The sequence below is a fragment of the Poromitra crassiceps genome (genome assembly GCF_964638095.1).
Source record: "Poromitra crassiceps genome assembly, chromosome: 6".
In the NCBI taxonomy this organism is placed as follows: domain Eukaryota; kingdom Metazoa; phylum Chordata; class Actinopteri; order Beryciformes; family Melamphaidae; genus Poromitra; species Poromitra crassiceps.
Genome location: NC_139627.1, coordinates 42,784,662 through 42,799,661, shown reverse-complemented (window position 1 = coordinate 42,799,661; position 15,000 = coordinate 42,784,662). Strand labels below are relative to the sequence as shown.

Below are 15,000 nucleotides of genomic sequence, written 5' to 3'. Positions count from 1 at the left end.
AATGAGAGTGGCTGTGATAGACATGTTTATCTGCTGCTTGCCTTGTTCTTTCACACTCTGTAAGCAGCTCCTGGAAAAACAGTCTTGTCATGGATTATTATGGAGTAGAAAATAAGTCGTGATTGTGCTCTATGTTGACTATTTGTCAAGTCCCTCTGCGTCACGATACCGACGTGAAAGACACCATTTCTTCCATCATTTTTGGATGCGCAGGGTAGTTCAAGAGAACTCCCACAACGTCTGAAACAGGAGGGTGACATTCAAATAACTCATCCAAGGCAACTCATCCAAGTTATTTTAGTTGTCTAAACTAATTTAACCAACGCTGTGACATTTTCAAATTAATCCATTCAAATCCATTCCTTAGTTGTTGTTTTTTGAGACATCCTGCTGACAGACAAACAAATAAACTAGAAATGCCTTTGCTTTTGTACACATCTGTCACAGACAGTAGTGCAGTGCTTGTTATCTGCATGCCATACATAGAGATTCTGCACCGCTTTCAAGCAGGAATTATTTACTGTCAGTTGAACACATTGAGGCAGTCATCCTCACAGACATGTCTGGGCTCAGGGCGATCCCTGTACCCGACGCTGTTTACTGCCTTTGGGGTATCAATTAAACATATTCAGCGAGTCAAACTTTTCACCTCAGCTGCTTCCCATTGAGGTGAAATCCATATTTATGCTCCGTGGAGGTATGTCTAGGAGGTAGGGAGGCTACATGTGTCTGCAAAACACCTGCCGAGCTGGATGACGGCTCTCGCTTTGAACTATTAACTCTTTTTTTTGTTCTTTTCAAAATGGCTTCTGTCCCTTTTCTAGCCGGTTTCTCCATTTTCTCCTTTGCTCCGTTGTTCTTCTTCTCTTCATGATGGGACGGTGAAGGTCAGATGTAGGCTAGAGGGCTTCAACTGGAGTTTAATGAATCCCATGGTGCAGGGCTGCCCATAAGGGGGTGCTTTCAGGGGCCCAGCCACTAGGGGGGCCAGGATTTCCTTTTTTTTAACCATAATACTTACCATTCATTATTAAAACATTGTCTCCTAGGTATTACATCCTGGAGAACCGACCCAGGAACCTGTATGGGAAGGTCTGCCACTCCTGCCAGAACGCTCCGCGCAACACCAAAGAATGTAAGCAACTTCCACAACATTTTACAATGTCCTTCCTTCCTTCCCTCCCTCCCTTGGTCATCCATGTTTCCAATCTTCCTTCCTGTTTTTTCCAACATTCACCTGCTCTCTTTATCCTAAGAAGACCGAAGACGTTGTTCAAATTGTCTTTTTTGCTTATGAAGATTCCTATCTGAGTGAAACGACCCGGAAGTACCTAAGTGGCAGCCATGATAAAAGCTGTTTGAATTATCTAAATGCTAAGGAAATGTGCTTCAATGCTTTCTGACGTACAGTAGCTCCTTTAGCATAGGATACACTGGACCATCCTTAACGTAAAGAAAGTAGATAATGCTGTCTGGCTCGCTTGCCAGACTCTCTCCATTCCACGCTGTACCAGCGCAGGAGAGAGTCTGGCTCCTCTTACTCTCACTCTGGTATAGCGGAGGGGAAGGCTCTGTTGTCTTTATAGCCGTCCTCCTAAAGTACCAAGCAGGCCTGCTTTATTGCACAATCCAAATCTTCGTCAAAACTTGCCATTTCAGCGTGTAGCTGGTTGCTAACTTGCTAGCGTTGTTGTTGTTTCACAGCGGCGGAAGCATTTGAGAGCGACACGCAGGGAGTGGAAAGGGATTTCCCTTCGCTCCGACTGAAATGGTCGGAGCCAATGGCAGAGCTTATCCCTGCAGCCTGCTTCCAGTGAGTCAGACTAAGCTGTACCAAGTTGCCGCAAGGAATAGCCATTAGCCTGCTAACGCAGAAAAATGCCATTTTCTCAACAACCGAGCAACGGATTTCAAACGGATTTTCACCATTGAAATCAGCGTGACTTGTACAGTTCTTGTAAGCTAGTTAGTGTGTCATTCACTCAGTGGCACCGCGGTTGTCTTTTCCTATAAGCTTCACACATCATGACGTTTTCCAACAACAAGGAAACATGGTTAGGAATAGGAGTAGGAATAGGAGTTAGGGGGTCTTTTTTGACTATTGGACTGCAGCAGTCTCTCCTGGGAAACAATGCCAGCCTCTCAAGTGATCTTCTCTCTAAATGACAGGAAATGAAGGGGTTAAATAGCGCAAAAGCAGATGGATGGGGCAAAGCTGCAGTTGGTTTGAGGGAACAGCTTAAGTCAGAGGTAGTGCTGAGTTCTCCCAGGCCCTCTGGCCACCATCCTCCCCCTGTCAGGAGGCCTCGCTGGTGGATACAGAGGCCGCGTCCACCCCCTCCCCTCCCTGGATCTCTGCTCGTCTGGCTCCAGAGGGGTGTTTGTCTGACAGCTCATCCATAACCAAACTGCCTTGATTACCCTGCATACCTGGGTGTGTGTGTGTATGTGCGTGTGTGTGTGTGTGTGTGTGTGTGTGTGTGTGTGTGTGTGTGTGCTTGCATGTGTGTGTGTGTGTGTGTGTGTGTGTGTGTGTGTGTGTGTGTGTGTGTGTGTGTGTGTGTGTGTGTGTGTGTGTGTGTGTGTGTGTGGATGGCGCCAACTGTTAGTGCGACCACAGCTCCCAACCATAACAATTATCAGAATCTCCACTACTCCCTCTCCCTTATCAGGCAGATGTCCATGTGCAACACATTCCTTACAGACATTTGCTTAACAACGTTATTTGCTTATTTTATTTAACCTTTATTTATCCAGGTTAGCCTCATTGAGATTAAGGATCTCTTTTTCAAGAGGGACCTGGCCAAGAATAGCAGCACCAAGTTACAAGTATTAGAATGTGCAAATAAATAAAACGAAAATGAAAAACGAGTGGGGGGTGGAGTACTTGCCTTGACAGACAACTCCTTCAGCCAATCAGCGTTGGATCCAGTCAAATCCAAATCCACTCAGAAGAAAGGCGAAAACATATTTTCTGCCAAGAAACTCTGCCGGTGCATACTCTTGATCTTGTTAAATTGTTATTGAGTCTATTTCTGCAATAACTGCACTTATGGCTGTTTACTTTACCAACGTAATAATGTTACCGCTCATTGCTTCGGGAGCCACCATTACTGTTTTGCCAGTAACAGGGATGTAACCCTGATCGGTTACATTGTCAACTACGAGGCAGGTACCCTGATTGGCCCGTGGACTTTGTAATTTCTGAAAATGCCCACCCCGGGCTGGAGGCCAGACAGAATCGCAGAACCAAATAGAATGTGAGTTCATGTGTAAGAGAGGAGTTGTTTCAATATCGCCTTATAAATAAATACAAGATTTTTTTCTCCTGTTTTCTCCCCTATAGAGAGCTGCAGAAATAAGTATTTTCCGGGTTCTTCAGTGAAAAAGTCTATGGGGTTTTAGAATGGGGATTTCACTTAAAATGCATAAAATAACATCTGTGGTTAACAAAAGTTTTTGGAAACGGGAACCTAGGTTCTGCATGATACTTTTCACAAACGTGAACAACTTTTATGACTATTGGAATGTAAATGCTTTTTTTTTTTTTATGCGATTTTTATAAAACGCTTCAAAAGGAATAAAAGTTATTCACGTTTGTGAAGAGTATCATGCAGAACCCAAGTTCGCGTTTCCATAAACTTTTGTTAACCACAGACCTTATTTTATGCATTTAAGTGAAATCCCCATTCTAAAGCCCCATAGACTTTTCCCCTGAAGAAACAAATGGCGGCGTTTTCTGGATAAAGCCTACAAAAATACATCATCCCTGCGGTACTCTATTGTACTTGGCCAATTCCCCCTGCTGTCCCGGGCGTTGCTCCGCCCCCTCTGCCAATCTGGGGAGAGATCTGGGGAGCCGATTCTTTTCACCTGACAGCGAGGAGTTTCACCAGAAGCGCGTGGGAGAATCACGCTACTCAACCATACATATTTTTAACAACCATTTTTCTTATTTTAAAACATTAGGGTTAGGCAAGTGCAACAATTTGGTTAGGGTTAGGGTTTGGGTATGGTCGTGGTTAGATAAGAAAACCCTAACCCTAATCTTAACTACATCTTTTTTACTTGACACACGTTTTCAGGAAGAAGCCGTTGCGGCGACCAATGAAATTAGTTCAGGGTGTGGCTTTCTTACAGAAAGGTCCTCTTCCAGAAAGGCTCGGGGGGCTAACTTTGCCCATGTGCAAAAAGATGTTGAGATGGGTATTTGTTGTCAGAGTCCTCTTGTGCCCTCTGTGGGCTTGGCTCCATGTGACATAGCAGCGAGGGAGTTCCAGCATCTCCACACTGTTTTGGACCCTGGCCGATGCATATCATCTCCACAGTGTTTTGGACCCTGGCTGATGCATATCGCCATGGGAATGAGTTTTATGGGCCCATCATCACTCAACCCTCCCACCGAGCGTTACTGGAGGGCCCGGAAATGAATGGTATTGTTATTGTGTCATATTTAATGAGCTTGTTTTGAAATATGAAAACCCCCAAAAAGCAGCCCGGGCCTGCTCAGTGAGGAGGGTGTGAAGGGGGAGCGGGGAGGGAGGGGGCGAGGGAAGAAGGGGTGGGGGGTGGGGGGGGGGGGGGGGGGGGGGGGAGAGAGCGAGAGAGAGCATACAAACAAAGCTTTTCAACAGCTCTCTAATTGTTTCTGCCAGGCATAGGAAAGAGTGATTGAATGATACTGCGAAAGAAGAACAAGTGGCAGATAAAAAGACAGAAACACACTGCAAAAAGAAAATATGGGTTTACAACACTGCAAAAAGAAAAGGGGGGGGGTACAACACTGCAAAAAGAAAAGAGGGGGGTACAACACTGCAAAAAGAAAAGAGGGGGGTACAACACTGCAAAAAGAAAAGAGGGGGGGTACAACACTGCAAAAAGAAAAGAGGGGGGTACAACACTGCAAAAAGAAAATATGGGTTTACAACACTGCAAAAAGAAAAGGGGGGGGTACAACACTGCAAAAAGAAAAGAGGGGGGGTACAACACTGCAAAAAGAAAATATGGGTTTACAACACTGCAAAATGAAAAGAGGGGGGTACAACACTGCAAAAAGAAAAGAGGGGGGGGGGGTACAACACTGCAAAAAGAAAAGAGGGGGGTACAACACTGCAAAAAGAAAAGAGGGGGGTACAACACTGCAAAAAGAAAAGGGGGGGGGGGGTACAACACTGCAAAAAGAAAAGGGGGGGGTACAACACTGCAAAAAGAAAAGAGGGGGGTACAACACTCCAAAAAGAAAATATGGGTTTACAACACTGCAAAAAGAAAAGGGGGGGGTACAACACTGCAAAAAGAAAAGAGGGGGGTACAACACTGCAAAAAGAAAATATGGGTTTACAACACTGCAAAAAGAAAAGGGGGGGGTACAACACTGCAAAAAGAAAAGAGGGGGGGTACAACACTGCAAAAAGAAAATATGGGTTTACAACACTGCAAAATGAAAAGAGGGGGGTACAACACTGCAAAAAGAAAAGAGGGGGGGGGGTACAACACTGCAAAAAGAAAAGAGGGGGGTACAACACTGCAAAAAGAAAAGAGGGGGGTACAACACTGCAAAAAGAAAAGGGGGGGGGGTACAACACTGCAAAAAGAAAAGAGGGGGGTACAACACTGCAAAAAGAAAAGGGGGGGTACAACACTGCAAAACGAAAAGAGGGGGGTACAACACTGCAAAAAGAAAAGAGGGGGGGTACAACACTGCAAAAAGAAAAGGGGGGGGTACAACACTGCAAAAAGAAAAGAGGGGGGGTACAACACTGCAAAAAGAAAAGGGGGGGGGTACAACACTGCAAAAAGAAAAGAGGGGGGTACAATACTGCAAAAAGAAAAGAGGGGGGGTACAACACTGCAAAAAGAAAAGAGGGGGGGTACAACACTGCAAAAAGAAAATATGGGTTTACAACACTCCAAAAAGAAAAGAGGGGGGGTACAACACTGCAAAAAGAAAAGAGGGGGGTATAACACTGCAAAAAAAAAGGGGGGGTACCACACTGCAAAAAGAAAAGAGGGGGGTACAACACTGCAAAAAGAAAATATGGGTTTACAACACTCCAAAAAGAAAAGAGGGGGGGTACAACACTGCAAAAAGAAAAGAGGGGGGTATAACACTGCAAAAAGAAAAGAGGGGGGCACAACACTGCAAAAAGAAAAGAGGGGGGGTACAACACTGCAAAAAAGAAAATATGGGTTTTGCAACACTGTAAAAGCAAATTTATACTGACTGCGGAGTGTCCGGTGTCCGCGGTGTTCACGGCAAGACCGTTCTCTCCGCAGAGGCACATCCTTTTATGGTAAATGCGGTAGGAGTGCAGTGTCTGCAGAGAGCGGAGAATCCCCCTCCAGGCTCCCGTTGTGTTTTTAGCAGGAATGCAAATGTCACATCAGTTCTTCCGTGTGTGATCCTGAGTTAAATCGGCGAATAATCAATCCTAGTGCAATTGTAGGCTATTTTCAGTTTGTTTTTAGCAAGTAAGTTTGTTGTCTTCTTGTTTTTGTGATTTGCATTTAATTTTTTCTATCTCAAATCAAGTTTTTATTGACGTAGTAAATTGTAGGCTATTCAGACTTTTTATTTTTATTTATTATGGATCATGAATTGATTGATGCGATCACAGAAGAAGAGGTTGATGATGAAGAGGAGGAAGAATTGTTGTGTTTGGCGCTGTTAAAGAGAAGCCAAACGTTAGTATCTGTCTCCCTGTGCTTTACAAAAACACTGAGCCAAGGCAGCTTGTTTAAGATGGGAGGAATTATTTTCCCACTGCCATCCCCACTCTTTCCTTTCACCTTTTTTTTGGCTTTCACAAATTTGTCCCGAAGGTTCTTCCACTTTTGTTTACAGATGTCAGGATCTGTTGACAAAACTCTACCAATTTCCCTCCACAAATTATTAGTCATCTGTAGGTCTTTGTAGCCTCGGGTGGATGAATCATACAAATTTCTGTATTTCCGTACTTCTGCCAGGCGATGCTCAAACCCGTTCATTTTGCACTGATTTCGCCGGTCACTTGGTCAGTTTGTGGAGGCTTCTTCGCTATACAAACCATAGCAAACATTAGCCAATTAGCCATTAGCCATTAGCCATTAGCCTTGGAATTGACTGCACGAGCTCGCGGCGGGCTCCGCGGAGTTACATTTTTTGAGAGGAGCACGGAGCTCCATGCAGTCCCTCCGCAGAGCCTGTGCGGAGTACCGCACTCGCCGCACAGAGCCTCCGCTCCGCGAACACCGGACACTCCGCAGTTACTATAAATTAGCTTTAAGAAGAACATAGGGGGTACAACACTGCAAAAAAGAAAAGAGGGGGCTACAACACTGTAAAAAGACAAGCTTGGCAATTATCTTGTCTGGTCTCCAGACTTATCAAGCTTATGTTTAGTCAAAATATGTTCCTGCTAATGCAACTTGTTCCAAGACATTTACTTGGAACAAGACAAGTGCAGTCTTCCAACACCTTTCTTCTACTTTCATTCTATTCAATTCATAGTCATTGTTCTGTGACGATTTCTAGATAGAAGTCATATTGACTTATTGCATCAAAATTCCAGTTTTCTGTTAGTAAAGCTTGAGTTAATGTAGGCGGCGCTCTATTCTTTGTCTGGTCGGCCATGGTGGCTATTGTTGTTTATTATACTGTAATAACAATAAAAAAGCATCACTTTCTGTGCACCAGAGGAAAAGAACAGCAAATGTACAAGTTTTCATGCAGTGACTATACAGTCACTACACTGTAGGCTGAGTCACTGCTCTGTCATAGTCATCAGAGAGAGACAGTAGCAAACATACGCTAATTCGCAATACACTGTAGCTGCAACCAGATATGTCAAGTTCAGATTTTTGTGGACCAACCAACAGAGTGACTTGCCTTGCTGGCCGCAGCTAAAACAACATTAATGTACCGTATATGAACCTCAGAGGTAACACTTTATAATAACGTTCAGTCGTAAGCCATTTATAAGCCTTTAGTTAATGATGAACTAACCATTTACAAAACATGAATATACATTTACAGATGATTAATAAATGTTATGTTAACATAAATGTGTCATCTATAAACCTTTAGTAAATTAAGTGTTCCTCACCTGTTGTAAATTATGTGTAAATAATTTACAATTAATTTACAAGGCTTCCTGCATCCCCTAATCTAAAGTGTAAGTAAACCATTCATGACACATAAATGTGTTAGATACAAGGGGGTAGCTCTGTTTGTCAAAATTGAAGCCAATGCAGAAGTGTCCTCTTTGCCTGTAGGGGGCGACCCATTGGTTTGTGGACTTCTGTTTTGAAGCCTCAAGTATGGCCTCAGTAAACACTTTCCTAATGCATTTATGGTCTCAATCCCTATATTCAGACTATGTTTTGGGGCGTGATTGACAGGTGACTTGTCCATTGATCACACAGCTTGCCGATCACGGACCAATAGCAGGCCATGCTCTGTGGGAAACCCCTGGACTTGTGTCGAGATCCAAGATGGTAATGGCCAAAATGCCATACGTGAGGCGTCAAAAAACAGAAGTCCACAGACCAATTGGTCGCCCCCTGCAGGCCATTCGAAAGAATGCAGGTTTAAGTGCACTTCCGCATTGGCTTCAATTTTGACAGAGCTACCCCCTTGTATGTAACACATTTATGTGTGATGAATGGTTTACACTTTAGATTAGGGGATGCAGAAATCCTTGTAAATTAATTGTAAATGATTTACACATCATTTATAACAGGTGAGGAACACTTCATTTACTAAAAGTTTATAATGACTTACAACGCATTTGTGATATGTTAACATAGCATTTATTAATAATCTACAAATGTTTTGTAAGTGATTAGTTCATCATTAACTAAAGGCTTATAAATGACTTACGACTGAACGTTATTATAAAGTGTTACCACTAAAAATAATATAATACTATAGTTGCTCACACTCAGGTAGGGAAAAAATATAAAGATAGATATTATAAGAAGAATAGGAATAGACAATAAAACAATAACATATGATTAGGTATACAATAAAGTGTCAAAGATATGTGTATTTCCCTACAATCCAAAGTAATATTGAGTAAGAAGTGAGAATATGTGAGGTACATAATGTTATGTTATATACAGCAGTGTGAGTAATAATAATAGTAAAGAGTAAGGTACATTAGGTTCCAGTTAGTAAAATGACCATCCATAACAGTGTGGATTATTTGATTATTGCTCAAATTGCAGTAGCAGTTATTGCACATTGAGTTGTGTTGCACAGATCAGAGGGAGGAGTTAAACAGTCACAGATGATCACTTCAAAACTAGGAAACCTTTCTGCCAGTACAGGGAGACACTTCCATAAGTTTGCATTCAAGCTAAAAAAAATATCACTTAACCTTGTGCAGGCGCATTCGCGCGGGATCAGATCACACAAAGCCATATTTGGCGGTGTCAGGTTAAAAATCACTTGCCAAGCTTGTCATGTTTTGCAGTGAAAGAATTGTGCACAAATAATATTATAAATACACTCTTCCCCCTCAACGCTGCAGACAGGCGGTGGTACAGGCTCATTAAACTGCTTTTTAAATGAGAACTTGAAAACAGCGCCCCCCCCTCCCTTAGAAATAACAAAGTAAGTCGCTGAAAGCAGCGAGTTCTGCTCGCTCGCTTGGCAGGCTGACACTCGTCAAATAATCTGTAAATTACACTTGCCTCTCTGTGTGTGTGTGTGTGTGTGTGTGTGTGTGTGTGTGTGTGTGTGTGTGTGTGTGTGTGTGTGTGTCTCTGTGTCTCTGTGTGTGTGTGTGTGTGTGTGTGTGTGTGTGTGTGTGTGTGTGTGTGTGTGTGTGTGTGTGTGTGTGTGTCTGTGTGTGTGTGTGTGTGTGTGTGTCTGTGTGTGATAATTAAAACTTCAGTGGGTATGAGAGGTGATTAGCATGTCAGTTCTTGTGTTGATGCTACTCTTTGGCAGGCAGGCAGACGTTTGCAGTCTGTTATGCATCGCCTCCATTTCCTCTGTCCTCATCTTCAGGGTGTTTCTGACATCTGCTGCCAAAAGTGTCTCCCCATCCGTCTCCCCCCTTTTTACATCAGGCACCCATCCTGCTCTGCTCACAGGCCTCTGTTCTGTGTAGTAGCCTGCTTTATTATGGCTCCTATTCACCTTATGTAGCCACGCCCATTTGACCCGGTTGTGTGGCCGTATCAAAACTTCCGGCTAAAAATAATAATAAAATAAAATAAAAAATGGCTGCGCTGCTCCAATATCATCTAACTCTGAAATTAACTAATAATTTAGCCAATTGTATGTAACATACCAAATAAAAGCAAATGGCAATGTCTAAGAATGCAACGCCATGTAACTGGCTCGTTAAGTCTCGCATTCCAGGGAATTACGTTAACGTCTGCGGGTCTTATTGACGTTAGTGGCTCGAGCGCAACTCGGAGGAGAGAAAACTATCTGAAGCTTTCTTTGTTGGAGTCCAGGTATGTTTTACAAGAAAGTGCTCGTCATTGTCGACGATAACGTTATCTGACCTGGCTAACAGTGGATACTCGCTTGCTTGCTCAAAGTAGTAGGCTACGTCCTTTATTTTACCCCTTCACTGTCCGCTCCAAAAACAACTCTCTTATTTTGCGCCGTGACCGCCGGAAGTGTTAAAACGACCCGGAAGAATTTGGCCCACTGTAAGGTCTGAACATAAGGTGAATACCACAGCACAACTCTTTGATTGGACTGTATTCACCTCATGCAGAAGAGACCGTCTGGCTTGAGAGACTAACACAGGAAGTGTAAATACAATCGGGAAGTTTCCGATTGGCCTCGTTTTTCAGAACCGAAGGTTGGGGCTTGGTTTAGCCTCCATTACATCCCTGTTTACGGAGATCATGATTCAGGAAATACTTTGGTGTTTTCAGCTACACTGCTTTGTAATTGACTTCCTGTGTGTGTGTGTGTGTGTGTGTGTGTGTGTGTGTGTGTGTGTGTGTGTGTGTGTGTGTGTGTGTGTGTGTGTGTGTGTGTGTGTGCGCGTGCGTGCGTGCGTGTGTGCGTGCATGCGTGCGTGTGTGATGACATGACGCAGCGAGCGAGGCCAGAGGAGTCGACAGTGTTTTACAGTGTATCAACTGTGTGAAATAAAAGCCTGATTAAAGGAGCTGATTTATGAGCTGCCAGGGGCCTACAGCTCCATTAGGACAGAGGAAAAACAGTTGATCAACAACCGAGAGAGAGAGAAAGAGAGAGAGAGAGAGTGGGGGAGGGGGGAGAGAGAGGGGGGGGGAGGCGGGAGAGAGAGACAGAGAGAGAGAGAGGGGGGGGGGGAGAGAGTCAGAGAGAGAGACAGAGAGCGAGAGAGAGAGGGGGGGGAGACGAGAGAGAGAGAGAGAGAGACAGAGAGAGAGAGAGAGAGGGGGGGAGAGACAGAGAGAGAGGGGGGGGACGAGAGAGAGAGAGAGAGAGAGAGAGAGAGAGAGAGAAATTGGAAAAGGGTGAAATTGGGAAAGGAGATTTGCTGCGCTGCCTCTCCAAACCCACACTTGTTTGTTTCCTGTGGTGGCAGGAAGGCCAAGAGAGACAGAGCTCAGAGATCTCACATCATTTAGTCTGTGAAATGTTACTCGTCAAAACTATAAACGATACAACTAAATATATAAACGATACAACTAAATATATAAACTATATAACTAAATATATAAACTATATAACTAAATATATAAACTATATAACTAAATATATAAACTTGCCGTTTTTGACCCGTCGTAATTGTTATTTGGAAAATGCTGAAAGACAGCGGTGAGATGCATGACTCCCACAAATGTAATCAAAATCTGAACAGTGTCTGACCGTAGACTGTATGCGGGGGATCAGCCGAGCAGCATTTTGGTAAACAAACCATTCACTACTGCCAGGTACTAACATTTGCATAAGAGTAGTGGATGGAAACACGCATAATTTAGCATTTTCTTTTGCCGATTTCCTGAAAATTCAACACAAATGTGCGGTACAGGCGCGCGACAGCTCTCCTGCTCTGGATGATCGCAGATGCGCAGCCGTTCATTCAAACTCTAAATATCAGCCTTTCTTCAATTAGCCTAATCCAAAAGTTCTGTGTCTGTGTGTGTGTGTGTGTGTGTGTGTGTGTGTGTGTGTGTGTGTGTGTGTGTGTGTGTGTGTGTGTGTGCGTATTGCAGGCATGCGGACCACCGTAGTGGCACCAGGGAAAGCCCCAAGTGACACTGCCAGCACCACTGTGTTCCCTCATCCACATAAAGGTACGCACACACAAGCACGCACACACACACACACACACACACACAGTGTTGGGCAGTAGCTTGCTACAAGTAGTGAAGCTACATAGCTTAACTACATTTCTCAGTAGCTTGGTGGTAGCTTCACTACTTTTGAACCAAGTAGCTTTTTCAGTAGCTAAGCTATTTATAGACCCAAGTAGCTTGTAGCTTCCCGCAAAAGCTACAAGCTACTCGCCAGAGAAAATCCATGAGCAAAGCACGCAGTGGAGATTTCTGCTGTGGTTTGGATTAAACAGAAGGAGACATTGCATATGTCAAGTGTGCCTGTGTAGCCAATAAAGCACTTCCAGTTCCATTATGACAGACAACAAGTGTTGTTGTCTCATCCTTGCTTTTTAGCATCCTTGCCTCTCTTGCAGCAAGACCCGGCACTACTCTGCCTCTGATTGGGTTGGGTTTAGGCAATGAAGACTGGGTAGGGCAAAATATGTCATGTGCTGGCGAAGTCACATCAGCAATGAACTTTGAAAGATGGCAGAGCCAGAGGGAGCCACTGGCAGTACATGATGAAGAAGACGTTCAGGTTTTATTGTCTGTTTTTGAATATTGTGCCAGTGAGAGTTTCAGTGTGTTTTATAATATAATAAACAATCAAAATGAGATTTGTTTTGCCTGCCTATTTGTTTGGTGGAAAGTTGTTCTTTGACATGAAGTTGATTCAATGTGAGAAAAAAAGTAGCTTTGATGTAGCAAGCTGCTTTTGCCATGTTGCTCGTAGCTTAGCTTGCTACATTTCTCTGGGGATAGCTTCAATGTAGTTTAGCTATATTTAATCTAGTGTAACTGATAGCTTAGCTTACTACATTTTCCAAGTAGCTTGCCCATCACTGCACACACACACACACACACACACACACACTGATCCCTCACTGCCTCCATGCTTCAGATGCCACGGGGCAGGGTCACCTAGCAACAGCTCTCATCATCGCCATGTCAACCATCTTCATCATGGCCATCGCCATCGTCCTCATCATCATGTTCTACATCCTGAAGGCCAAGCCCAGTGGACAGGGTGAGAGAGCACACACACACACACACACACACACACACACACACACACACGTGCACGCATGCACACACAGACACACGCACGCACACACACACACACACACGCAAAGCCCAGTGGACAGCCCAGTGAGAGCACACACATTTCACAACTAGCTCGCCGGTGGTAACAACATTATAGCTATATCCAAATCTCATTGCAGAATATGAATGGGGAAATATTCTCACTACTCACTGAAGTGTCACGTGACTGTTGAGCTCTATAGGGTAAAAAACAACAACTATATATCGATATCGCATCGATATTCATTTGAAGGAACTGATATCGATTCATAGATCCCAATAACAATCTTTTAATATCTTCTTTCTTCTTCTTTGGATCTCGTCATATTTTAAATCATGCACCAGGTTAGAGGGTACCTTGTACAATCAGTATTACTGTAGTTCTTTGAGAATCTCTTTCAGATCCAAGCACAATTATACTGTAACTGAAATATTGAATCGAATCGAATCGGAAATCGAATCAAATTGGGACCTTGTGTATCGGAACGTATACAAATTGGGAAATCAGTGCGGATATAGCCAGCCCTACTTACAAACTGTATTCATATATCTTTTTTGTTGACATCACACAACTGTTGTGGTGCCATCTTGAGGACCAATTTGAAATAACAAGATGCCCTCTATCTGCTGCGCAATTGGAAATAGAGTGGAACACACTAATGTCAAACAAACATCCACTAACGGACCACACCACAATCACATATCATTCAATGATTTATTGGCGGAAAAGGGGTAGATAGATAGAGGGAAGGGAGATGAAAGGGTGGAGGGATGATAGGGGTCGAGGGTGGAGGGATGGATAGGGGTTAGAGACTGGGGATAATCGAGGGAGGTCGAATGAGTCTGGGTCAATGGTTGTCTTGAGGAACCAGGGAATGGAGACTCAGGGCTGTCTCGCTGATGGGGTCGCTTCTTGACTTCATCATAACCTCCTGGTTCCTGTACCGAAGGAGAAGAGCAAGGGGACGGGAGGGTGGGATGAGAGAACTGAGACATGCGAGAGAGGGAGAGGTTGTGTTTAGGCGTGTATAAGTAGGGTGGAGCTGGAAGTTGAATGTGTGCTTGAGGTGTGGTCTTGTTCCCGAACTTCAGTTATAATAAATCATAACTACATTTAATATATCAAAAACTGTACATCACATCGCTTATATATTGACATTGTGATTGAGAGCAGTAGGTAGCTGAAGGTGTTGATGTATAATATAATGTATGTAGTCTTAAAGTTGTGTGAACTGTCACTGTTTTAAAATGTGTGAATTTAGTGTAAATTGCAGCCTGGAAAGTCTGCTAGAGTGAATTATGACATCATGCACTCGAGGCTGGGTCCATAGACTCCCATTATAAAGGTTGGAAAAAAGCATAAAACTTAAAGTGTGATTTATCACAAATGTACAGCAGGTATCAAAAAGCTAGAGTAATAAGAGTAATAAAGTAGTAAAAGAGTTGACCCGTTTAAAGTTGGCGTGAGCAGTCCTATAGACTTAAACAGGTACTAAGAAGTTGTGTGCTGTCTTCGGTCCTCAAGATGGCCGCCACAACAAAAACGTCACGTGTGAGTACACACAAAGTTGCTTATCCTTCATGTCTGATGTTTTCTCTGTGTGTGTGTGTGTGTGTGTGTGTGTGTGTGTGTGTGTGTGTGTGTGCGTGCGTGCG

General features: G+C 43.6%; 1 protein-coding gene across 1 annotated transcript in view; it reads left to right on the top strand.

Annotated features, from left to right (window-relative positions):
- The window catches only part of edar (ectodysplasin A receptor), a gene marked incomplete at its 5' end in the record, with an annotated part of 41,154 nt that overhangs the window by 15,345 nt on the left and 10,809 nt on the right, over positions 1 to 15,000 (top strand). Inside the window, 3 exons of the mRNA XM_083638411.1 lie at positions 1,050 to 1,135; positions 12,157 to 12,237; positions 13,163 to 13,288. Of these exons, the coding sequence (XP_083494537.1) occupies positions 1,050 to 1,135; positions 12,157 to 12,237; positions 13,163 to 13,288 (293 nt within the window). The remainder of the gene's footprint in view (positions 1 to 1,049; positions 1,136 to 12,156; positions 12,238 to 13,162; positions 13,289 to 15,000) is intronic.